At 39.1% G+C, this 24,452-nt stretch overlaps 1 protein-coding gene across 3 annotated transcripts in view; it reads left to right on the top strand.

Annotated features, from left to right (window-relative positions):
• MKX (mohawk homeobox) overlaps nt 1-24,452 on the top strand; it is a 78,656-nt gene that overhangs the window by 42,476 nt on the left and 11,728 nt on the right. The window contains exon 6 of one of the 3 annotated variants that reach the window (XM_037983419.2): nt 19,886-20,218. The exons of the other annotated variants lie outside the window; for them this stretch is intronic. Within the exon in view, the coding sequence (XP_037839347.1) occupies nt 19,886-20,022 (137 nt within the window). The 3' untranslated portion in view covers nt 20,023-20,218. Of the gene's footprint in view, nt 1-19,885; nt 20,219-24,452 lie in introns of those variants that run through there. 3 annotated transcript variants of the gene reach the window in all.

Below are 24,452 nucleotides of genomic sequence, written 5' to 3'. Positions count from 1 at the left end.
TAGTACCAGTGGATGCTAAGTGCTGCCGCCAGTAACTGTCAGAGAGGATGCAGCCATGTGGACTCAGGGCGGCAAACCTGGGAGCGGCTGAATTTTTATGTTGCTTTTATTAATACCTCTCCTTTCCACAGCTGTGCTGGGTTCCCACATCCTCATGTTGCCCCCTAATTACCCAGGACCACGACCTTGGGCATTACAGACCTGATTTCTTTAACAGATACCCACATCCACTACTTTTTCCTAGGTTACCTTACCCAAGGCCAACTTTCCAAGTTAGGCATAGTAGCATGGTGCCTAGGGTCCACGAAAATGTTTCAATTTCAATTTTTTAATCAGACAAAAAATGAATATAATAATAATGAATACATCATAAGCCTGGATTATATGCACCTGTATACCAATGCATTTGTAAAATATCATTTTAAATTTTTTTTATGTAGGAAAGGGCACACCAAAACACAAGTACTAGAGCCTATGAAAGTCATAATGCAGGCCTGACCCCACTTTTTTAATCCCCTGGGGCACATCTTTTTGTTTTCCAAAGGGACTGCTTTTTTGTCATCTGACAGTTTAGCATCCTAATAACATGCTGTATGCTAAAGTATTAAATTAATATCTCCCCATCGGTTCATCAATCTGCTAACAAATAATCATTAAGAATCCTTTCTGCTGTGAGTTGGGGCTGACGCAGTGACCAGGACAAACGGTACTTTGTGGTAGACGAGCACAGAACAAGGAAGGGTGCAAAATGCTACACAGAAATGCAGCGTGCATACGGCACGGGACAGAGAGATCTCATCTAAGTACATCTTCAAAATATTTAACTTTTATTGTGTTCTTACAGAGATTCTGTATGGATTTAAGAGCAAGTATCAATATAGTTTCTTCTTTTCTCCTCTTTTATATAAAAGGTAGGTTATTCAACTTAACAAAAAAACCAAACACCTCAATTAAAATGAGCAAAGGGCTTGAATAGACATGTTTCCAAAGAAGATATACAAATAGTTAATAAGCACATGAAAAGATGCTTAGCATTACCAATCATTAGAGAAACGCAAATGAAAACTGCAATGATATACCACCTCACACCCACTAGGATGGCTATTGTTAAAACACACACACACACACACAGAGAGAGAGAGAGAGAGAGAAATTAACAAGGGTTGGCAAGGATGGGGAAAAATCAGGATCCTTGTGCACTGCTGGGATTATAAATGGTACAGCTATGGAAAACAGTATGGTGTTTCTTCAAAAAATTAAAATTAGAGTTGTCATATGATCCAGCAATGCACCTTCTGTGTACATACCAGAAAGAGTTAAAAGCAGGGACTGAAACAAATATTTATATACCCATGTTTGTAGCAGCGTTATTTATAACAATCAAAAGGTGGAAGCAGCCCAATTGTCCATCGACAGAAGAATAGACAAACAAAATGTGGCTTAAAGAGGAAGGAAATTCTTTTTTGTTTGTTTGTTTGTTTGTTTTTGAGGCAGAGTCTCGCTCTGTCACCCAGGCTGGAGTGCTGTGGCGCGATCTCGGCTCACTGCAAGCTCCGCCTCCCGGGTTCACGCCACTCTCCTGCCTCAGCCTCCCGAGTAGCTGGGACTACAGGCGCCCGCCACCACGACCGGCTAGTTTTTTGTATTTTTAGTAGAGATGGGGTCTCACCGTGTTAGCCAGGATGGTCTCGATCTCCTGACCTCGTGATCCGCCCACCTCGGCCTCCCAAAGTGCCGGGATTACAGGCGTGAGCCACCGGGTCCGGCCAGAGGAAGGAAACTCTGACACACGCTCCAACATAGATCTACTTTCAAGACATTGTGCTGAGTGAAATAAGTCTGTCACAGAATGACACATACTGTATGGTTCCACTTGTATAAGGTACCCAGAATAGTCAAATTTATAGAGACAGAAAAAAAAATGGTGGTCACGCAGGGCTGGGGGAGGGAGGAATGAGGAGTGATGGTTTCATGAGTATCAAGTTTCAGTCTGGAAGGTGAAAACATTTCTGGAGATGGATAGTGGTGATGGCCACAGAACTGCAGAGTTAAAAATGGTTAAAATGATACATTTTATGTTATGTGTATTTTACCACAATTTTTTAAAGAAAGCCTTCATCAGAGCAATTTCAGATCACACAGGCTGCTAATGGGCTAGAATTATCTGTCTTTGATTTGGACTATGATGACTAGTGTATTTATCTCATAGCCAGAAAAAACAATAGTGATAGCCACAGTTTATACTGTGTCGAGATACTAACAATAAAAAAATTACTTTGTTTTACATTTTTAAAAAAGGTAGCATATGGCTGGACATGGTGGCTTACACTTGTATTCTCAGCACTGTGGGAGGCTGAGGTGATAGGATTGCTTGGGGCCATGAGTTTAAGACCAGCCTGGGCACCATAGCGAGAGTTTGTCGCTACAAAAAATTTAAACATCAGCCAGGCATGGTGGTGCACACCTGTAGTCCCAGCTACTCGGGAGGCTGAGGCAGTAGGATCACTTGAGCCCCAGAAGTTTGAGTCTGCAGTGAGGTATGACCGTGCCACTGCACTCCAGCTTGGGTGACAGAGTGAGAGTCACTCTGTACAAAACAAACAAAAAAAACAGGTATATATCCCTTTACTTTGAGATTTTAAATTTAATAATGTATGCTAGAGATGTTTCCATAATAGCACATGGAGAGTATTCACATTCTTTTTCTTACAGCCGTGTAGCATTCAATCCCAATTCCAAATCGCTCTCTGTAGGTTCGGAATCAGTTTGCACTCTAAGAGTGAGAATCCTTGTTTCCTTACAGCCTCTAGATGCAGTGTCATGAAACTCATTAATTATTTTATCCCTCTGATTGGTAAACAATGAGTCTGAGCATCTCTATATGTTTAAGGGTCGTTCATAATTCCATTTTCCTGTGCACACATATTCATACTGCTTTTGATAAGGACTCTCATGGATAATGTTTTATTAATTTGAACAGCTCTTTATGGAGGGAGATGAGCCTTTAATATTCATTAACAAATATTTTGCCCAAGTTAGTTATATATCATTGTATATATTTATTTTAATGAAGATTTTTTTCCTTATGTAGCCATTTTGAAATGTCATTACACTGATTATTTTTTATAGCTTCTAGAATTTAAGTGATAGTGAGAACTTCCTCATTTTAAAATTTTAAAGGGAGTATTGTAAGTTTTCTTCAAGGATTTCTATGGTCTCAATTTTCACTTCACATCTTTCATCAATTTGGAATATCTTAGTTTGAGGTATAGTATAATACGGTGTGACAAAAATGTCCAACTTTATTTTTTTCCACACAGTCACCCAATTATTCTAACACCATTTATTGGCCAATCTTTCTTGTCCTCCCTTATTGGAAATATCGTCTTTTAAATTGAGTTAGTCTTGTCTTTCTACTCTCTTCTATTAATTTTTCTTTTTACTCATGTTTCTGTCCTATGCAGTTTTAATTATGGAGGTTTTAGAATATGTTTAATGTCTAGTTGTGCTTATTCTTTCTCATTGTTCTTTTTTCATAGTTTTTCTAACCAGTCTTGCTTATTTTTGCATATTAACTTTAGGGACAACTTGTCTATTTAAAAAATCCTTCTGTTATTTTTAATGAAATTGTGTTACATTTACAAAGTAATTATAGAAAAATCAATATTTCTAGGATGTAGAATCCTCTTATCCAAACACTTGGTATGTCTGTGTCACTTTTAATAGGGTTTTAAGATGTTCTAAATTGGCCTTGAACATTTCTCATAAAATGATCCCTATGTATTTTATCTGTTTGATTGTTATAAGTGGGTCCTTTCTTCCATCGCATTTTCACATTTCTGTATATTAATATTGTATTCTGCTACCATCATAAATTTGCTTATCACTTTGGTAGTCTTTTAGTTTATTTTTCTGTGTTTTCTTGTATTTTACTATCCTCACAAATCTGCTTATCATTTTGGTAGTCTTTTTTTTTTTCTGATACACAGTCTTGCTCTGTCACCCAGGCTGGAGAGCAGTGGTGCGATGTCAGCTCACCGAAACCTCCGTCTCCTGGGTTCAAGTGATTCTCCTGCCTCAGCCTCCTGAGTAGTTGGGATTACAGGTGCATACCACCATGCCTGGATAATTTTTGTATTTTTTAGTAGAGATGGAGTTTCACCATGTTGGCCAGGCTGGTAATGAACTCCTGACCTCAAGTGATCCGCCCGCCTGCAGCCTCCAAAAGTTTTGGGATTACAGTTGTGAGCCACCAAGCCCTGCCAGCTTGGAAGTCTTTTAGTTGATTTTTCTATGTTTTCTAGCAATACAATCATATTTGCAAAGAGTGATGATTTTACCACCTCTTTGATTTTTTTTTTTTTTTTTTTTTTTTTTTTTTTTTTTTTTTTTTTTTGCCATAGATGTCTTTCTCTAGCTTATTACATTGAATTATATTTCCATTGACCTTAGTGGTGTTATGTAAGTTGCTGGCCTTTGGGTTTCAATCAATGCCTGCTCAGATTATGGTTTTAGACTTGGAGGACCTGGGTTCCAATTTTTCTCTCTGCCACTCACTGAAAAACATTAGGTGAAACATTTAACTTCTCTGATTTACATTCATCTCTATAAAATGAAGAAGGCAATACAAATACCTACCTCCCAGGGTTGTTTCAAGGTTCCAATATGATAACGATGGAGAAAGCACTTAGTAAATGTGCTATATAAGAGTTCCTTGTTATTCCCATTTCCTCCTACAGAGAATGCTTTTCTACAGCACTCTTTTAGGAATTATAAAACTGAACTTCCCTTTGTGGTCCTGCGCCTTTTTGTAATTCCATTTTCTACATATACTCCAAGGCTGGAAAGGAAAAGTGTTTTTTGAACGATGAGCAAATTCCTTTGCTGACATTTAACCAAAATGTATTCCAAACCTGAAGCTTTTTGGAAGCCTAAGAAAATGTTGGTCACCTTCTTGTAAAAAAGTGAAATAAAAAATGTTTATGTACCTCGGCACTTCCTGACTGAGCTGGAAGTGAGTGCACTGGCATGTTGTTATTTTGTGGTGTTTCAGTTCTGGGAAAAATGAAACCAGAAAATATAGCAGATTTTTCGAGATTTTTGGTTGTGAAAAACTTCCCTCACCCCCGCCCACCGATCCACTTTGGTTAACACTGAGGAGGCCATGCAAGTTTGATTCAGCTGTAAGTCTTCTGCAAACTAATTCTGATCTGTGATCCTGCATTAAATTTCCTTCTCTTTCCTTCTCTTGCGTTAAATTTGGTCGAGAATGAACTGCATGTCTAGAGATAGGACAGTGGTTCTTCTTTCACCCTTAGACACAACACTGCCGCCTGATAGCCTTGACTGAATGTATAATAACTTCGGTATGTAAGATGTTTGTATTCCTTTTGAAAAATGAGCTTCCATAACTAGTTTCTGTGCATAGTTTTATGTCCTGGTCCAATCTGATAAAATTTGCAAATTTGCTTTTCCTTTGTAAGAAACCACCCAGCAAGTGGCTTCACTCCTTCAAGGGTTTTAGTTACATGTCAACTGCCCCCACCCTGCACCTCCCATGCAGGCATCTAGCTTGAAAAGTAATATGTGTGGTCATTGGTATGTCCCTGTGTTTCCTAACACCACTAACCTTCCTATTTAGACAGCTCTCTCTCTTAGGACCTCGCATCCAGCTGGGAAAGTTGTTTTTCCAGCAGCAGCCGCCTTTTCCCTTGGCTTCCTGGCCTATCAGTGGCTTTGGGAGATGCTTCTGGCTTTGTCCATGCCTGGCGTCAGAAGAGAGTTTCGTACTCCCTCATTTTCCTGGATTCAGTTCTACAGCTAACTTTGAATAGGAGGAATTTGCCCTTTGTGGAAGGAGTGGAGATCAGTTTTGCATTGAAAGTTAATGAGGTCTTAATGTATTCTCTCCTGGAGATTGGTAGGAGGAGGACATTCTAGTCTCCAGATGGGCTGTGGATTCGTTTACTGACCTTAAAGGAAAGCACATTTGAAAACATTTTCCTTCTTTTTTTGTGTGTGTGTATATATTTTTTTGTGTGTGTGTATTTTGTGTGTTTACACACAAAATAACTCTGTAAACTTTTTATATTATATATTTATATTATAATTTCTATATAATATATAATTCCATGTATTATATTATATAAATGTGCTATATATAATATAAATATAAATATAAAATAACATATCAATATATAATATATAAATATATTATTAATTATTTAAATATTAAAACAATGATTTTATATATGTATAAATGTATTTATAATATAAAATTATTACATTATTTTATATCTATATATCTAAATAAACATATAAAGATATTAGATATATAATATATCTTTTATATATTATATATTTATACATCTTTTATATATAATATAAGCTTATATACTTATGTATTTTATATATATTATATATAGCAAAATCTGTTATATTTTATAATCTTATACACATATATATAAAATCATCTTTTGTGACTCTCAAAGCTCAAACATAATGAGGTAAAATCTCGTGAGAATGTGCTGTATGCCGTGATGTGCACTGCTTCAGTTCTTTAGAGGGAAAGTCCTTTGAAAACCCTTGCTTGTTAAAACATTAAGTAGCAATTGTACCAACAGTAGCAGTGCCATCGTTTATGTTAGCTAACTTCACAGAGTGCTTATCAAAGCAGATTTAGTAAATTAGAATAAAAGTCAAAATAGAAACAATTAAGTGAATCCATTAAAAACTTAACCCCTTTGTAGACATAGCCTGAACTGCTAGAGGCATCCAGCCTAGGAAATTATTTGTGGCTACCTTAACAGACCACTACTTCAAATGAAGGGCTTCATCCCTAAGTTTATTCAATAATAAGATAGGTATATACACCTACTATGTACCCACAAAAATTAAAAATTTTTAAAAAATTATAGAACAGGAGTCAGGGAAGACAATGTGTTAATTGTGGTAGGGGAAAATATTTTATTATTGTATAAATTAAAATGAACAACCTAGGAAATGAGAGTATGTGCTTAATGGATGATTTTTCTCATTAAGTAAACTTCAGAGGACACAAACCACCTTCCTCTTATTCACTACTGTATTACTAGCTGTTAACGAAATGCAATGAAAATCTGTTGATTGATCGGTTTATTGATTGATCACTGGGGAATATAATAAGTACTTCCACCTTTGAAACACTCTTAGTTTAAAGAGGAAAGTATGTCTATCTTTTGTTATGTAGCTATAACAGCAAGCAAAGAAAGCATGAAGGGCCAGAATCGATTCTTGGGTAATGAGGAACAGGCTCTATTCAACGGAAATGGTTTACATTACTCCAAAGGCACAATTTTGCATTTAGTGTAAGATACAGTGGTAAAACATTGAGCTTTTGCTTTTTACCGATAGTGTAAACATTACTCCAAGATGTAGTCTCTGGAAATAATTTAGTTAACTCTTATTTTTATATGCATGTTCTCTTTGGAGACTTGTTGCAAAAATTGATGGAAAGTTATTTTCTTTAAGTGACAGTTTGTTTACAGAAATTCCTTGAAATCTTGATGGTTATTGAAAAGACTGAAATAAATGTTGCCTGAAACTGCCTGTTTTAGGGCTACTCCACACCTTCCAAAGTAATACCATACTTTGTTAGTAAATCATCTAAAATCCATAAAGGTCATGGAGACTGCTCCCTTTGTAAAATGAAATATTTATGTTTCAATCCCAAAAACATATTGTGAACCATTTTGTTGTTTTAAGTTGAGGGTACATAGTAAATTATTCCAGAATTATGGAGGCCAAATGTCATTCCCTCCAAAAGTTTGTGTAACATCTATTTATCTGCGGGCAGATGACTGCTCTCTATAATCAGAGGCAGACTTTGTCAAGTTAAGTCTAAGTAAACACAGCTGAACATAAGCAAGTTGGACTACAAGGTTTTTCTGAGCTTTGCCAATAGCATATGACCTTGAAGAATGCTGACTTCTTACTACAATCTGCTTTCCATGGAAAGAAGAATTTTTTTTTGTTTCAAATTAACAAGTGATGATTAGAAGCTTGTTACGTTCTAATTTTTAGATGAAAGACAAATGAACATCACGCATGCACCCCAAAGACCATCTTTCTGAGGGAGTTATTCCCATGTCAGGGAGCTGAATTTAAACTAGAAAGGCGCATGTGGAAGCCAATTAAATGGAGTTTCTTTCTATAAGAAAGCCTTTTTTGTTGCTGTTTATTTGCATTTTGTGGGTTTTTAAAAAAAATTTTTTGTCTTTGTGCCATTTCGACAGATTACAACTGTGGTTCCATATGCCAATAGCAAGTGAACTTTATCGATGTATTCATTCTTCATGAAGCATCTGTCCTCAATAGGAAAGGAGCTTTATGTTGTCATTGACTTTTGGTTTTCTTTTTTTTTTTTTTTTTAATTTATTTATTATTATTATACTTTAAGTTGTAGGGTACATGTGCACAACGTGCGACTTTTGGTTTTCAATAGAAATTCTCATTAACTTCTCTGCGCTTTCCACAAGTCCCTTTTTTTCTTCTCCTTTTCTTTTTAACATACATGTGTCTTTTCAGTCACTGAATACCTCCTTCTTTTAGTCTAGTATGGAGTCCAATATTAAATTTTTAAGGGCACTTTGTGGCTAAAATAAAACTCCTATTAAATATTTCATGTCAAAAGGTGGGACTTTAAGTGAGAACTTTGGTAAAAGATGGATTAGTAGAGATTTGCCTTGAGACTTCTAGCTTTTCAATATTCTCTGACTGGCAGCTCGCCAGACAGATCCTCTGTTCTTTCTGTTTCTTCACTTAAGGAAACTATTACTTTCTGCTTCACCCTTTGGGTGTACATTTCTTTCTGAGAGTAAATAGAGTATGTATTAAGGATGTGTGACTAATAAATATTTTTAAATAATTCATCTTTCAAGACTTTGGCATTTTACACTTTTTAAAAATCACATGTTGAATAATATTAGCTGAGCATATGGAAAAATATTTTGATCTATGTGGTAAGATATTATACTGTAGTTAGATTTATATAAAACTCTTATTGATTGATTGATTTACATACCTCTTTTTTTCTATATGCGACTGACTTTCCACATTAAAAGGAATGCATTGAGGAGAAAATATCAAAACACCTTGTCTTTCCAAATATGTTGCTAAGTAATTTCGCATCATGGTTTTCTTTTTGCAAAGAGCTGCATCAGACATCTCTGAGTACATCAACAGCTCCACAGGAAGGTCCTGAAGACACCACATACTCTCAACACATCCAAATCAAACACTTTATGTCCTGCATCCTTCAAAGCGAAGCTTGGCCTTCTTCCTTGCCCCTCTTCCTCAGACAATGCCATTGCCAACCACCCAGTCACCCAAGGCAGAAATCTGAGAAACATTTCAGACTCCCAGCTCCCATTCCCCCAACTCCATGTGGTCAGTCCGCAAGTCTCTCCTGTAAATATCTCTCGAATTTTGCCTTTCCATCCCCCCTGGCTACTCCCTTAATCCCCAGGACTCCTCACGTCTCCCTTGGGCTCCTGCCATGATCCCACCTGGCTCCTTCAATCTGGTCTTCCACTAGGGCAAGAAGAATCTTTCCAACATCCAAATCTGATCCTCTTATTTAAATATTAGCGAGTGACTCCCCGTGCCTGTCAGGATAGAGTTCACTTTCCTTATCTTGGCACACAGAACCACAAACCCCTCAATGTCTGGTCTCTGCTGATCTCTCTTGGTTCATTTTCCAGCTGTCCTTTCATATTCTTCATTCTTTTCAGCTCAAATAAAAACTCAAACACTTTCCCAGAGGAGTCAAGACATTGCACTTTCATACAGCTCGTCCCTCTCCTTGGGCTGCTCCTCTCCATCTGTTCATCTCAGTAACTCCTGTTCACCTTGACCTTAGGCTGAGGCATCCCCATCTTTTCCATGTCTTAGCACTCAGATAATGATAACCTTGGTTGGGAACACTGGCAAGACCAAGGCAGGCTGCCTGCTGCTGGAAGCAACTGCCTGGAGTCTCTTCCCTGCTGCCCCACTGGTGTCATCTTCTTTAGAGCAATTTTCATGACCACTGCCTCCTTATCCCTGCCATTGCTCCATCCTGCCTCTGTTCCCACCATACTTACGACAATGAGCTATTGCCTTTCATTCATCACAAAGTGAGTTTCTTTGTGATGAGATCCATTTGCAATTTGTATTTTGAGGGCCTGTCACAGTGCTCGGTATACAGTACACATTCAGTAAATGTTTGCTGAATAAACCAATGAACCTGTGAATAAGTAAACAAAGACAGTATGGAGAAGAGCAAATTCTGTTGTACTTGAAATGAGAAGATCTGACTTCTAGTGATAGCCCTATTGTTGACTAACAATTTGGCCTTGGACCTGTCAATGGGCTTTTCTGAGGTTCGATTTCCACATTATAAATTGGGGATTGTTTTGAAAATAATGTAAGTGTGCACAAAAAAGAAATGAGGTAAGTTGCAGGTTTGTGACTTGAAAAACACTCACTAAATACTGTTATTATCATCACAGGTTATATTAAGGTGTCCTGGCCCTTTGTTATATCAAAAAGGGGGAGAAAGAGGCAATATTCTGCATGCAAAGTATAGTTTTCCATACAACACTCACAAAAAGATAATTTGGTTTTCATTTGAATAACTTCAGATACATTGTAATGTGATTACATGTTCCCTATCAAAATGCCAGGCATCGAAGGATGACAACAATAATTCCAAGGAAAATCGAATATTCTTCCCATTCAGCAAGGCAGGGCGAAGAAGGTTTGGGATTGTCTGCCTATTTGTAAAATACCAGGATTATTTGAAAACGTATATACATTCTTGCAGCAGTAAATCTGAGAATTTGAGGATACCAAGTATACTGGTTAAGGATGAAGCAGTGATACAGTTCAAGTCTTTTAGGTAACACGTGGTCACTTTGTGAAAAGGATAGGTATAACAGTTGTGAAAAGGATGGGTATAACAGTTAGATCCTCACAGAAAATTCTTACTAACAGATTAGAGAAGTAGCTTTTAAAAATTGGGAATTTCCAAAGGTGTCCCCCACATTCAAATGCCATACTCTTCTTGAGTAAGAACCTCTACATTTAAAACTTTTCTCCAAGCCACTAAGAGTAAAACACTGTCACATACCTATATGATTGAGTGGGTGATATACATATGATGCTAGTTCATGCACCAGCTCTAAAAGAGAAGAGCAGAAGACTAGCTGCTGACATAATTTTGGAATTAGCCTTGGTACGCACGTTCTCACTCTCGGTGAAGATTCCATCCTAACGTTTTGCATATTATGGCTAGTAACCAATTTAAGTGACCTTCTCCAAGGAGTCTCTAAAACTGGAATCTTTGTAATATGCAGCTTGTGCTCTTTTGATAATATTCCACACTCGACCATCAATCATAGACATAACATAACTGCCCTTGACCCAGCTTAGGTGATTCAAATACAAAAACTATTCTGGATTGTTGCGTTACTTGTTTTCTGTTCCATTTCAAGATAAATCTTAAAAGTTTGCTGTCACTACAAAAACAGTATTTGCAATTGTGGAGTAATTATTGCTGCAGCTCATTGAACGTTACTGGGTACCTGGTGTCTGACAGTGACTACTTCTAATTTTCACAAGAGTCCCAACTGTTTGCTACTCTTATATCTATTTTACAGATGAGAAAAAAAAAAGACTCAGAGAGATTAAGTAACTTGCCCCAAACCTTTTTGAATAAAATCCCAGCAGAACTGGGATTCAAACCCTAGTCTCTGAGGTCCCAAATCTATTACCTTTCCAGTTCAACTTAATGTTCGAGGAATAGAGTGTGGTTAAATTTGTACTGATTAGCAGTAAACAGGTGTGTTTAATTCAAGATAAACAACAATGACAAAAAAGGCATGAATCCTACGAGAGAGCCGCTTTAGGAATTCAAATAGCTAATAGGTTATTACTTTTCTGTGTGCCTTTATAACTACTAAAGTTAGTGTGGAATTTCCATTTGAATACTTCTTCAATTAATCATAAACTCCCAGTTCTAAAGTAACCTTTTGATACATGCTTCCAGCCCTTGTCCCACACAACTCTCATTACCCTTTTCTTCTTCAGTATAAAAATAATCATCTTTTTCCAACTCTGGCCCACTTTCTGCTTTTTCTATTTTCTTTATTATCATTATGATTAGTCATGTGAATAATTAATTAAATGCATTTTTACCTTTAGTAGGGCCCTTCTTCATCCCTCATCTCTCCTGTCTTTATTCTTCTCCATGAGCTCCTAAAAGTCAACACAAATACAGACTCCTTGCTCCTTTCACATTGAAAATAGTTTTCATTTTATGTGCATCTTCCTGTCCAAATAAGAGTCTATATATTAAGTTGCCTAACAAACCATCTATCTTGTAGGATGATTTTTATAAACCTCCTAAATTAAGCTGAAAATTGGCTGGATAATAGAACTAGTTACTGAGTGCTGGAAAATATGAGATTCTTTTCTTTTCTGTTAAGCCTTACCGAGCATTTATGCTTTCTTATCTCCTATTCTTGTCTTGTGCTGTGGGCGGTATAATTAACATTGCCCAGAGGACTGCGACAGTGGCTCGCTTGTTCCTGTGTGTTGTGTCATGCCTTGTTTTCAGCTTCCACTGTGGGTGGCCTGGGAAGGAGCGTTTCTCCTTGTATGTTCAGTTGACATCTTCAGCTCCCTTGGGTTGGGACTCATGTGCAAACCACATGCAACACAGACAGTGGCACACTACTGCTGGTCATTAACTGGGAGGGGTCTAACTGGGCAGACACTGAAAATAATAGAGGATGTCAGGAGCAATGGTGCTGGGGCACCTTTTGAGGCTCAGAGGTCCTCACAGTTCCTGGTTTCCTGTGAGAAACCTTCTGCCCTTGAATGCAAGGCTGGGCTATAACAACCTCTCTTGCTTCCACCTTCTGAGTGGTGGAAAAGTAACTAGAACTACCACACACCTGCAGGAGCTTGGGACTCTTGCAAGGAATGGAGGGTTTTCCTGGCTGTTGTTAAAAAAAAAAAAAAAAAAAAGAGGGCAATTTGTTTGTGCTTCTATGATGAAACTATGTAGTCTGTTTACTCTTGTGTAGGAGTGCCAGGCTTTTTGTATGATCCTTTGATTCAAGGCAGTAACTACTATCTGTTTCTCATTGCTCATTCACTATCTACTTCTGGATGCCTGGAGAGAATTTAGAATTGGGAGATTAAACTTTTTTTTTTTTTTTGAGACAGAGTCTCACTCTGTTGCCCAGGCTGGAGTGCAGTGGCATGATCTCGGCTCACTGCAAGCTCCGCCTCCTGGGTTCATGCCATTCTCCTGCCTCAGCCTCCCGAGTAGCTGGGACTACAGGCACCTGCCACCACATCTTTTTTTTTTTTTTTTTTTTTCCAGTAGAGACGGGGTTTCACCATGTTAACCAGGATGGTCTCAATCGCCTGACCTCATGATCCGCCTGCCTCAGCCTCCCAAAGTGCTGGGATTACAGGCATGAGCCACCACGCCTGGCCTGGAGATTTAATTTTTAAAGCACTTTGGAGTATGTGTAGTATATTCCAAAACCAAACCCAAAAGGTATAGATAAATGGATCTGGTTTGTCCTGGAAATGTCGTGTTTGCTTCCTTTTCTCTTTTGTACAGCTTTCTGCCTTTCTCTCTGTTTCTGTTGTTTATTTTTAAATTGGTAAGAGTATGTTAGTGGTCGTTAAAATATTACGTTTCTCTCTATAATCATTGTATTAGTCCATTTTCTTGCTGCTGATAAAGACATACCCAAGACTGTGTGATTTATCAACAGAAAGAGGTTTGATGGACTCACAGTTCCACATGGCTGGAGAGGCCTCACAATCATGGCAAAAGGCAAAAGGCACATTTTCATGGCAGCAGGCAAAAGAAGATGAGAGCCAAGCGAAAGGGGAAACCCCTCGTGAAATCATCAACTCTTGTGAGACTTGTTCACTACTATGAGAACAGTATGGTAAAGACCCGCCCCCATGATTCAATTACCTCCCGCCAGGTCCCTCTCATGACACATGGGAACTGTGGGAGCTACAATTCAAGATGAGATTTAGGTGGGGACACAGCCAAACCATATGAGTCATCAAAAGATATAACAAAGAGGAGAAAAGATAAGAAAGCAGAAAATTGCTTTTAATCCCCCAGAAGTATTAGATTCATTGGCCATTTCTCTAAATCAGTAACTTTTAGTGACTAAAATATGTTTTCTTTTTTATTTATAGGTGTCTTATTTACTTATAACAATATGTGACATCTGTAATGCAATATGTATGGTCGATTGGCATTTAAATACATTTGAATCATGTGAACATGCCATTCTTTTGTACTTAAATTTCCATGAAATGGCCTTGCAAAAAGTTTTCTGTGTATTCTACTTGCTCTTGCCTTTTCCTGGTAGTCATTCAGTTCTTGCTTGGGGATATTTTTGAATGTAAGATCATCGTGGTGTTTGTTCTCTCTCTCTTTCCCTTTCTTTCTTTATAACTTCTTTGATTCATGCTTAAGTACTGTAGTTTGAATGTCTGGTGATGCCCACAAAAATTCCTCTCCTGCATATTACACTTCTTAACTCTGTAGTATAGATCCTCATTGTTTTAGACCTGCTACGTTTAATTTTTGGCCCTTGGGAGTAGTCGTCTCAGCACAGAATGACCCCACAGACTCTGGGGGAGGCACAAGCCCAGCTCATCTCTCAGCATACACACAGTCAAGAGTTGTTCTCAGATCTCAGGCTCTGTCCCTAGACATATAGGTGCCTTTGAGATGGCCAACGTTAGAAGTTTAGTCCTTTTCAGCCCTATGGTTCCAGAAGCTGATGCTATGACATTCTGCAGCTGTTCAAAAGCAAAGCCATCAGCAGGCCTAGATAGGACCCTCTCTATCCTCCATCACAATTCAATCCAGGATCCTAACCTCTGTTCTCTGCCTCAGTGGTTTTGGTCGAGCAGTTGCCAAGCTGTTTGCCTGGTGGATCTCTACCCCAGTCCCTGTTCCTCTTTAGAGACCATGTAGCTCTAGCTACCTCGCAGGGCTGCCCTAGAAATAACAGACTAAAAATAACCAAATACTCTGTTCGTAAAACCTCATCACTATGTCAGTGTATAATAAAACAATGCTCTGTTCTTTTTGAGGCAGGCCTGAATAAAATATTCCAAGAGCAGCAGAAACTAAGTTCACCTTAGTTTATAAAAGCTTATTATCCTACCCTAGAAAGAAATTCTATGTTAGGTTGAATAATTAGTTTTTGATGACCCAATGTGGAATACTATTTGTCACCTTATTTTCCCAAAGGAAAGATTAAGAAAAAAAGTCAACGACTTATAAAAATAAAAGGCCCTACCAGCACAGCAATTTTGCACTGGGCCAACATGTTTATTTTCAAAACAGAAAACACAGATCTCATGACAGTATATCATTACCATGGCTATTTCAGTTAGAAGAAGGAGGATGATTTGCATATTCTGAAGTATCTTGTAATACATCACAATGAAAATCTTGGATTCCTTTGTTCTCAAGTGTGTATTAGTAATAATTCTCCTTGATTTATATGTCATAGCATAGTAAAACTTGCAAGAACTGGGCAAAAGTAATGCAAGTAAAGTGAGATGTTTTACCACCTTACCTGACAAAAAGCATTTTTAGAGGTATTATATCCATATTTAAGCAAAGATAAACAATAAATAGTATTTTTGAAGTTGGAGTTACCGATTTCTGAGTGATATTTTCTTATAAAAGTGTTGTGTCTGCTATTCATATTAAATTAGAATCAAGAACTTGGTTTATTAAAACAGAATTACCATTAAGCCCAGCAATCCCATTACTGGGGTATACAGCCAAAGGGAAATAAATCATTCTACCAAAAAGACAAATGCATCTGTGTATTAATCACAGCATTATTCACAATAGCAAAGACATTAAATCAACCCAGATGTCCATCAATAGTGGATTGGATAAAGAAAGTGAGGTACATATACACAATGGAACACTACACAGTCATAAAAAAGAGTTAAGTTATGTCCTTTGCAGCAACATGGATGCAGCTGGAGGCCATTATCCTAAGTAAATTAACACAGGAACAAAAAATCAAATACCACATGTTCTCATTTATACATGAGAGCTAAGCATTGAGTACACATAGACACAAAGAAGGAAACAATAAGCACTGGAGACTCCAAAAAGGTGGAGTGAGGGAGGGCAAAGGCTAAAAAGCTGCCTATTGGGTTCTGTGCTCACTATCTGAGTGACGGGATCATTCATACCCCAAACCTTAGCATCACACAATATACCTGTGTAACAAACCTGCATATGTACCTCCTGAATTTAAAATAGTCATTGAAATTATTACAAAAAAAATCTTGGTTCATTCAATACAGGCTTAAGATGGCTGGTTGACCCTTGCTGGAATATTAGAAATCCAATAATATGTATATATATTTTACTATGACAAGGTAAGAGTGCCTTGTGCTGCTATACTTGAGTGAACACCAGGAATTCCAGCATGGTTCTTTACTAAAACAGTCCATTTCTAATGCCTCACACCATAGTTCTCATAGGGCAGCCCCTTCATCGTCAGCATCAGAACACCTGAGGAGCTTGTTCAAGTGCCATAGCCATGACCTACCTGAACACAATCTCAGAGATGGGATCCAGGAACCTTCCCCTTTGAAGACTTCCCCAGAGAATTTTATTCTCTTCTCTAGAGCATCCTAAGAAAATGAGTAAGAGGCCTGTATTAGTCCATTCGCACACTCCTATGAAGATACTACCTGAGACTGGGTCATTTATAAACAAACGAGGTTTAATTGACTCACAGTTCTGTGTAGCAGGGGAGGCCTCAGGAAATTTACAATCATGGCGGAAGGAGAAGCAGGCACCTTCTTCATAAGGCGGCAGGAGAGAGAAGAGGGAGCAAGAGCAGGGAAAACTGCCTTATGAAACTATCAGATTTCATGAGAGTTCCCTCACTATGACGAGAACAGCATGGGGGAAACCACCCCCATGATCTGATCGCCTCTCACTGGATCCCTCCCTCGACATGTGGGGATTATGGGGATTACAATTCAAGATGAGATTTGGGAACACAGGCGAACTATATCAAGGCCTAAGGTATGACAGGAGAGACCCAGTAGGGGGCTTAGTACCTTTGTGGAGCTTGGAGTGGCCCCTTGGCTAACAAACGATGATTTGCACCCTGACTTCTTCAAGTGAGGAAGCATAGTGCCACAGCCCTTCCTATGTGCTGGGCACTGTGTCAAGAGCTTTCCATTTAATACCTCATTTTATTCTCACAGCAACCGTATGAAGTAGGTGTTACAGTGATCCCCATTTTATAGGTGGAGAAACCTAGATATAGTGTGCGTAAATAACTCGTCCAAGGTCATGTACTTAGTGAGTCCACTATGTTCCCATGGGCCTAGGATGAATCCAGTGCCTCAGACAAATACTGTATGAGCAGGTGGTTTTGGATCTATGAAATGCTTTTTTATTTTCCTCCCAAAAGATCAACTTGTTAGGGTTTTGTTTTTGTTTTTGTTTTTTGAGATGGAATCTCGCTCTGTTGCCCAGGCTGGAGTGTAGTGGCACAATCTCGGCTCACTGCAACCTCCGCCTCCCAGGTTCAAACGAATCTCCGGCCTCAGCCTCCTGAGTAGCTGGGATTACAGGTGCATGCCACCACACCCGGCTAATTTTTGTGTTTTTAGTAGAGATGGGGTTTCACCATGTTGGTCAGTCTGGTCTTGAACTCCTGACCTCGTCGTGATCTGCTGGCCTCAGCCTCCCAAAGTGCTGGGATTACAGGTGTGAGCCACCACGCCCAACCGACTTATTAGGTTTAAGCAATTTATCAGTTAACTTTTTTCTAGCAATCTCTTGTATTCTGTTTAGGTGGTAATCGTAGAAAAAGGATCTGTATGCCATTGAAATTTAGTAAGTGTATATTTAATAGATTAATAGGAAAGGTACATAATCAGATGCTTCCAGTTAGCAAGAGCTGTCCGCAGTCACCCACACGTGGCTTCCTTCAGCCAGAACTGGTTCTCCTTGGCAGGGAATCTTTCTCTAGGAGCAGAGTGGTTCTCATTGAAAAGTAGAGGTGACCAGTCTCTTCCTTTTTTTTTTTTTGGAGGTTACATTGCTTCTTGGTTTGGGATGTATATCCCTGGGCAAAATTTAGAGTAGATCTCTCAGCAAGATTTAAAGTGGAGAAGAGTTATTTAGTGTTCTTTTGGTCAAAAGGGGTCATGGGAGGACCGCTAGACTAGGGGTGCTCTGTAACCTAGCTCCAGCCACCTTCCCACGGACAAGGACTTTTACCCCGCCTTTATTCACAGTTCTTTTTTAACTTATGCCCTTCAATACCATCAGCAGAAATCTTCCCCATTTTCATTTCAAAGTATACCTCCACCCTAGTTTAGGCTTTAAATACTGTTCCTAAATTAAAAGCAGAAAATTGCAGAACCTTTAAACATAGAAATGTGTGAACCTAGAACACTGACATGCCAAGTACAGTTTTAAGGTTTAAGTTTATTAAGAACATTGAAGCATATTTGAAATGTAGAAGAAAGACTGGTAATAGTATTCATCTTATATCTAAAATGTGGGGGTTTTTTTCTAGTAGTAAATACAGCAGATGAACAGTGAGTAGAGAAAGTGCCATTTGCTGATCTTGTGAAAGAGCCAAGAAGTTTGTGAGCGTCACCTCTCTCATTGTGTCATTTCTGGTGTTAATCATTCAGACAGGTTTAACACGGAGATCTCCTAGTCTGAAGTGTCATTTCTGGAGACGGTAATTTGAAGAATTTGTAAAGCATGGCAATAATATGAGCCAATTCAAAGATACACTACAGTTCATGTATCAAAGGAAAAATACTTTTTGATGGTTTTTTAGAGATACTGAGGAGTTTGAAAATAGATGGAGGAGCCAGACTTTCCAGATCATGAATGCACATTTTTTCCGTTTAAAGAGTCTTTTTTTTTTTTTTTTTTTTTTTTGCTGAAGTCATATTAGTCCTTTGTAGCCTAACACCACTCAGCTGTATATTTATTAACAAGTCAACCCTTCCAAAACGGCAGTGTGGTAACTGTAAAGTGAATCTTGGGAGAAATAAACCTTGTGCTATAGAACTGAAAGAATGAATATCAATATTAAGAAGTGGGGATAAAATTAAGGTTTAGCTAAGAAGCACTATAAATGCATTTAGGTTTCAGAACTAGTAGCCCAACCTGCATGTAAAAAGGAGTGCTTTTATAAACAATTAATGCTCTTTGCAACATATAAGCACACACAGAACTTATTCATGTATCGTTAGGAGTTCATTTTCTGAGACTTTGGCTGGAAATCTAGGTTTCATGGATGAAACACTTTGGGTAACATCTCCAATATTCCCCCTGAGAAAATGAAGTAACAAAATCCATTAGATACTTAAAGCTAATAGATATTCTTTAATGTGGCTCCAGGTCTCTTTGTCTTGGCATGGTGTGGCGTTTTGGCACAAAGGACCATCAGAAAAGCCATTTTTGTCTTTGAAGATGATAGATTCTGCACACTTAATCCATTAATCTGAGCTGACGGGCTTTTGCCCAGAGTTAAAATATTTTCTCCTTACAAAATGGTTTTCATATTAAATCATCGAATAACACTAATTTTTCTGGTGACTGCATTTAATTCCATTTTCTAGATGTAGAAAATTAAAGTGAGAAGGGAGGTAAACTTTTTCTTTTTTTTAACAAGGACTTCTATAGTGCTTGCTATATGTGCTCAAGCTCTCTTCTAAGTGTTTTAGAAAATATGAACTCATGTGGTCCACATAACTACCCTATGACTCCGGTACTATTATCCTCGTTTAATAGGTGATAAAGATGAAACACAGAGAAGTCAAGCAGCTGGCCAGCTTGGCACGCGGATGTTAAGTGAGAGAGCAGAGGTGCAGCTCATGCTGTCTAGGTCTAGAGTCTGGGCTCTGACCATTACACTACACGGCCTCTAAGGCTCTCTCCAGACCACCCTCGTGGAGAATACCAAGAGCCAAGAATAGAAACGAGAATACTTAACATTTCCAGATCCCCTTTCTGAACCCCCGCCGACCCTGGCCTCCCCATAGACTACATTCAAATCTTCAAAGTGAAATTTCAGGCTGAACGTTTTAAACTTGGGGAAGATGGAGCCTTTGAGATCACAGAGGAGCAATCTTGGAAGATGGGACTATGCTGAATGACTTAGCATCAAGAATATTTAATGTGCTTAGTGAAAAAGATTAAAAGTGAATTGAAACATGATCATTGGGTGGTGTTCTGTTTATTCTGAACAGCTACTTTTAAGTTACAAGTCCCACTTCCTGCACCTCCACTGGCCCAGACTGATGAGGCCAGAAGAGCTGTGCATTTTACCAGAAAAAAGAAACATCAGGAAATGACTAAAGAGCCACCAGCCAGGGCAGTAGCTCCCTAACATAAGGAGCCAAGCAGCACTTTCACAGGTCTACCCAAAGCATTGGTACTCCTGCAGAAAGAAAGATGTCCTATCGTTGTTATTAATGGAATTATAACCTAGCCTGAGAGCTTTGAGAGATGAAATAGCCCCATCTTAACCAGGGAGCTCTTCACTATTGGTTCAAAATAGAGAGGTGTGGGCTGGGCGCAATGGCTCATGCCTGTAATCCCAGCACTTTGGGAGGCCGAGGCTGGTGGATCACTAGGTCAGGTGTTTGAGACCAGCCTGAACAACATGGTGAAACCCTGTTTCTACTAAAAATACAAAAAATAGCTGGGCGTGGTGGTGCACGCCTGTAATTCCAGCTACTTAGGAGGCTGAGGCAGGAGAATTACTTGAACCCAGGAAGTGGAGGTTGCAGTGAACCAAGATCGTGCCACTGCACTCCAGCCTGGACGACAGAGCGAGACTCCGTTTCAAAAAAAAAAAAAAAAGAAAGAAAGAAAAAGAAAAAAAGACAGGTGTGGCTTTCAATTTTTATTTTCTGGCAGTAGCTAGTTGAGGGGACTATGCATTGACAAAAAGGCAGTTGAAGGTAAGGACCCTGTGGATCCAGGACATCTGGGTGTCATTAGCCATCAAGAGGGGCCAGCCCACATAAGCCGTGGCAGAAAGGAAAAGAATCTCTGGCCAGAATATGGAAGTCATGGCTGGAGGCAACATTGGCTTTATTTTTGGAAAAGAGTTGGCCGGGCGCGGTGGCTCATGCCAATAATCCCAACACTTTGGGAGGCCAAAGTGGGCGGATCACCTGAGGTTGAGAGTTTGAGACCAGCCTGGCCAATGTAATGAAACCCCATCTCTACTAAAAATACAAAAATTAGCCAGGCATGGTGGCGGGCGCCTATAATCCCAGCTACTCGGGAAGCTGAGGCAGGAGAATTGTTTGAACCCGGGAGGAGGAGGTTGCAGTGAGCCGAGATCGTGCCACTGCACTCCAGCCTGAGTGACCGAGTAAGACAGTCTCAGAAGAAAGAAAAGACTTTTCTATTCTATTCTTTTCTTTTCTTTTTCTCTTCTCTTCTTTCTTTCTTTCTTTTTTTCTTTCTTTCTCTCTCTCTCTCTCTCTTTCTTTCTTCAAATTTTGAAATAATTTTAGACGCCTCTCATTCTTTATACCCCCAGGATAACTAATTCAGCTAGTCTATTACAAGAAGAAAAAAATACTAAGTCCATCCATGAATATGGGGTGGGTTTCATTTTATTTATCTATTATTCATTATTCACTTCTCACCACTTAGAAAGCTTTCAAAGCTCTCTTATCTCCAGACCCACAAAATCCAGGCTTCCAATAACTCTTTTATCTTCAGTAGCCTTGACTTTCACCAGGCTTTAGTTGCAGTCTCTTCCTGTCATGCCAGAGTTTTAGAGTCAAACTCACTTTGGTCAGCGGGACTAGTAGAAGCAGTCTGGTCATCAACAAATAAGTGTTATGGGTTGTTGGGTGGTTTTCCTTTACTTCCTTTTCTGGCAAATATCACTTAGAATGATTTATCTTTACTCATTCAAAAGCTCTAACTGTCCCAAAGAGAGGATAACCACAAAAATTTCCTGTAAAAGTGACACAGCACTTTTCCTCTAAAAGTGACGCCTAGGAACTGTTTAGCAGTCATTCACTCAGGGCTATAGAGAAGTAGTTATAGGGATATCACACACACATCGATTAGAAATCACTCTACTGGGCCGGGCGCAGTGGCTCACGCCGGTAATCCCAGCACTTTGGGAGGCCAAGGCAGGCGGATCACGAGGTCAGAAGGTCGAGACCATCCTGGCTAACACAGTGAAACCCCGTCTCTACTAAAAATACAAAAAAAATTAGCCGGGCGTGGTGGCGGGCGCCTGTAGTCCCAGCTACTCAGGAGGCTGAGGCAGGAGAATGGTGTGAACCCGGGAGGCAGAGGTTGCAGTGAGCCAAGATCACGCCCCTGCACTCCAGCCTGGGAGACAGAGCAAGACTCCGTCTCAAAAACAAACAAACAAACAAACAAACAAAAAGCAAAGCAAAACAAAATAAAAATCCAAAAGAAATCACTCTACTGAAAGTATAAAGAAGATCTCAAGACAACTTACTTGAATTCCCTATTCTACAATTTGGACAGATTCCTTGATATTACATATTAAATCATAAGAAGAAAAAAATCTGGTTTTGGTCTCTTTGTGGTCTAAAATCCTAGCAAAAAGTACAGAGAAGTGTAATCCGTTTTTAATAGGTTCTACTGCCATAGGCTTTCTATGTATACGATGCATTAAGTCTTGCCACTGTCTTTGCAGGTGGCTTTATTGACAGAGGTTACTTGGATAGTGCCATGCAGGGGTTAAAAACAAGACCTTCAGGGCCAGGGGACCTTGCGCTGAGTCTCACAGCTTGCAAAGGTGCAAGTTCCGGGACCCCTCTAAGCTACAGTGTCATTTGTAAATAAGGGTGGTGGTGCTATCACACAGGGTCATTGCAGGCATTTAATCAGATAACATTTGTAGAGTTTCTGGCATAGTGCCTGGCGTAAGAATAAGCATACAATAAATATTAGCAGCAGCATTAGATTCTCATAGGAGCATGAACCCTATTGTGAACTGTGCATACAAGGGATGTAGGTTGTGAACTCCTTACGAGAATCTAACTAATGCCTGATGATCTGAGGTGGAACCTTTTCATCTCAAACCCCCCACTCCCCGCTCTGTGAAAAAACTGTCTTCTACAAAACCAGTCCCTGATTATTTTAAAGATAACTCCTTCTTGCAACATTTGCACTGCTTAATATTCAAGTTTAAGTTGGATGGAGCTGGATTTTGAATTCTTTCAGGCTGTTTCTATTTTACAGGCAAAACCCACTGCCACATTGGGAAAGGCCAAAGGGTAAATTACTGTCTTATTTATTAACAGAAGGTAAAGTGAACATGGAAGTTCAGTAGCAGGTTGTAACATGTGTCCAGAATGATGCCATTTTTAAAAATGTGTATAATACTTGTTTGGAAGGCCATATATCCAAATGTTAATATTAATTATCCCTGATTGTCCCTTATTTTCTATTTTACACTTTTTCTTAGATTTTCTGCAGGGAAGGTGTATTACTTTCTTATTTTAAAAAAACAACAAATGCTATATATTTCTGTGAGTGTGTGTGTGTGTGTGTGTGTATATATATATATGGTTTTTTTTTTTTGACAGGGTCTCACTCTGTCACCCAGGTCTGAGTGCAGTGGCATAATCTCAGCTCACTGCAGCCTTGACCTCCTAGGCTCAAGTGATCCTCCCACCTCGGCCTTTTGAGTAGCTGGGACTACAGACACACACCACCATGCCTGGCTAATTTTAAAAAATTTTAATAGACACAAAGTCTCACCATATATGTTGCCCAGGCTGGTCTCAAACTCTTGGGCTCAAGCAATCCTCCCGCCTCAGTCTCCCAAAGTGCTAGGATTACAAGCATAAGCTGCTGTATCCAACCAATGAATGCTATTTGTAAAAAGAAAGAACTGTATAGTCACTGTAGAACCAATTTGTAGAGGGGTGTGGAAGCCCAGCTTCAGTCTCCAGGTATGGAAAAGTAGAGATGGAGACTGTAGCCATGTGAGCAGGGAGCCCTGGGGATTGCTTGTGAGCCCTGGGGGTCATTTGGTAAGGCACTGCAACTTCACAGCAATTGGTATTTTAGAATCTTCAGTGAGGTTTTATACCTGCCGTACTCACCAGAGTCTTGTTCTTATCCTCAGTTGTTCCAAGTATGTGAATAACTCCAGAAACTGATCTGGTACCCACAGAGGCTCTCTGGATTTCTGATGTCAATAACACACTAGACGCAGGTTCTGCACACCTGCTATCAAAGTAATGGTCCCCAAACTTAACAGGTGTGCAGAAGCACAGTTTTCAAGCATCTGGAGCTCTGACTTGCTTTGGATCATTATCACAGGCCCCAGATTTTTAATTGC

Source organism: Chlorocebus sabaeus, chromosome 9 (assembly GCF_047675955.1).
Source record: "Chlorocebus sabaeus isolate Y175 chromosome 9, mChlSab1.0.hap1, whole genome shotgun sequence".
NCBI lineage: Eukaryota > Metazoa > Chordata > Mammalia > Primates > Cercopithecidae > Chlorocebus > Chlorocebus sabaeus.
Note: the sequence above shows the minus strand (reverse complement) of the source record. Positions and strands in the feature narration are given on the sequence as shown.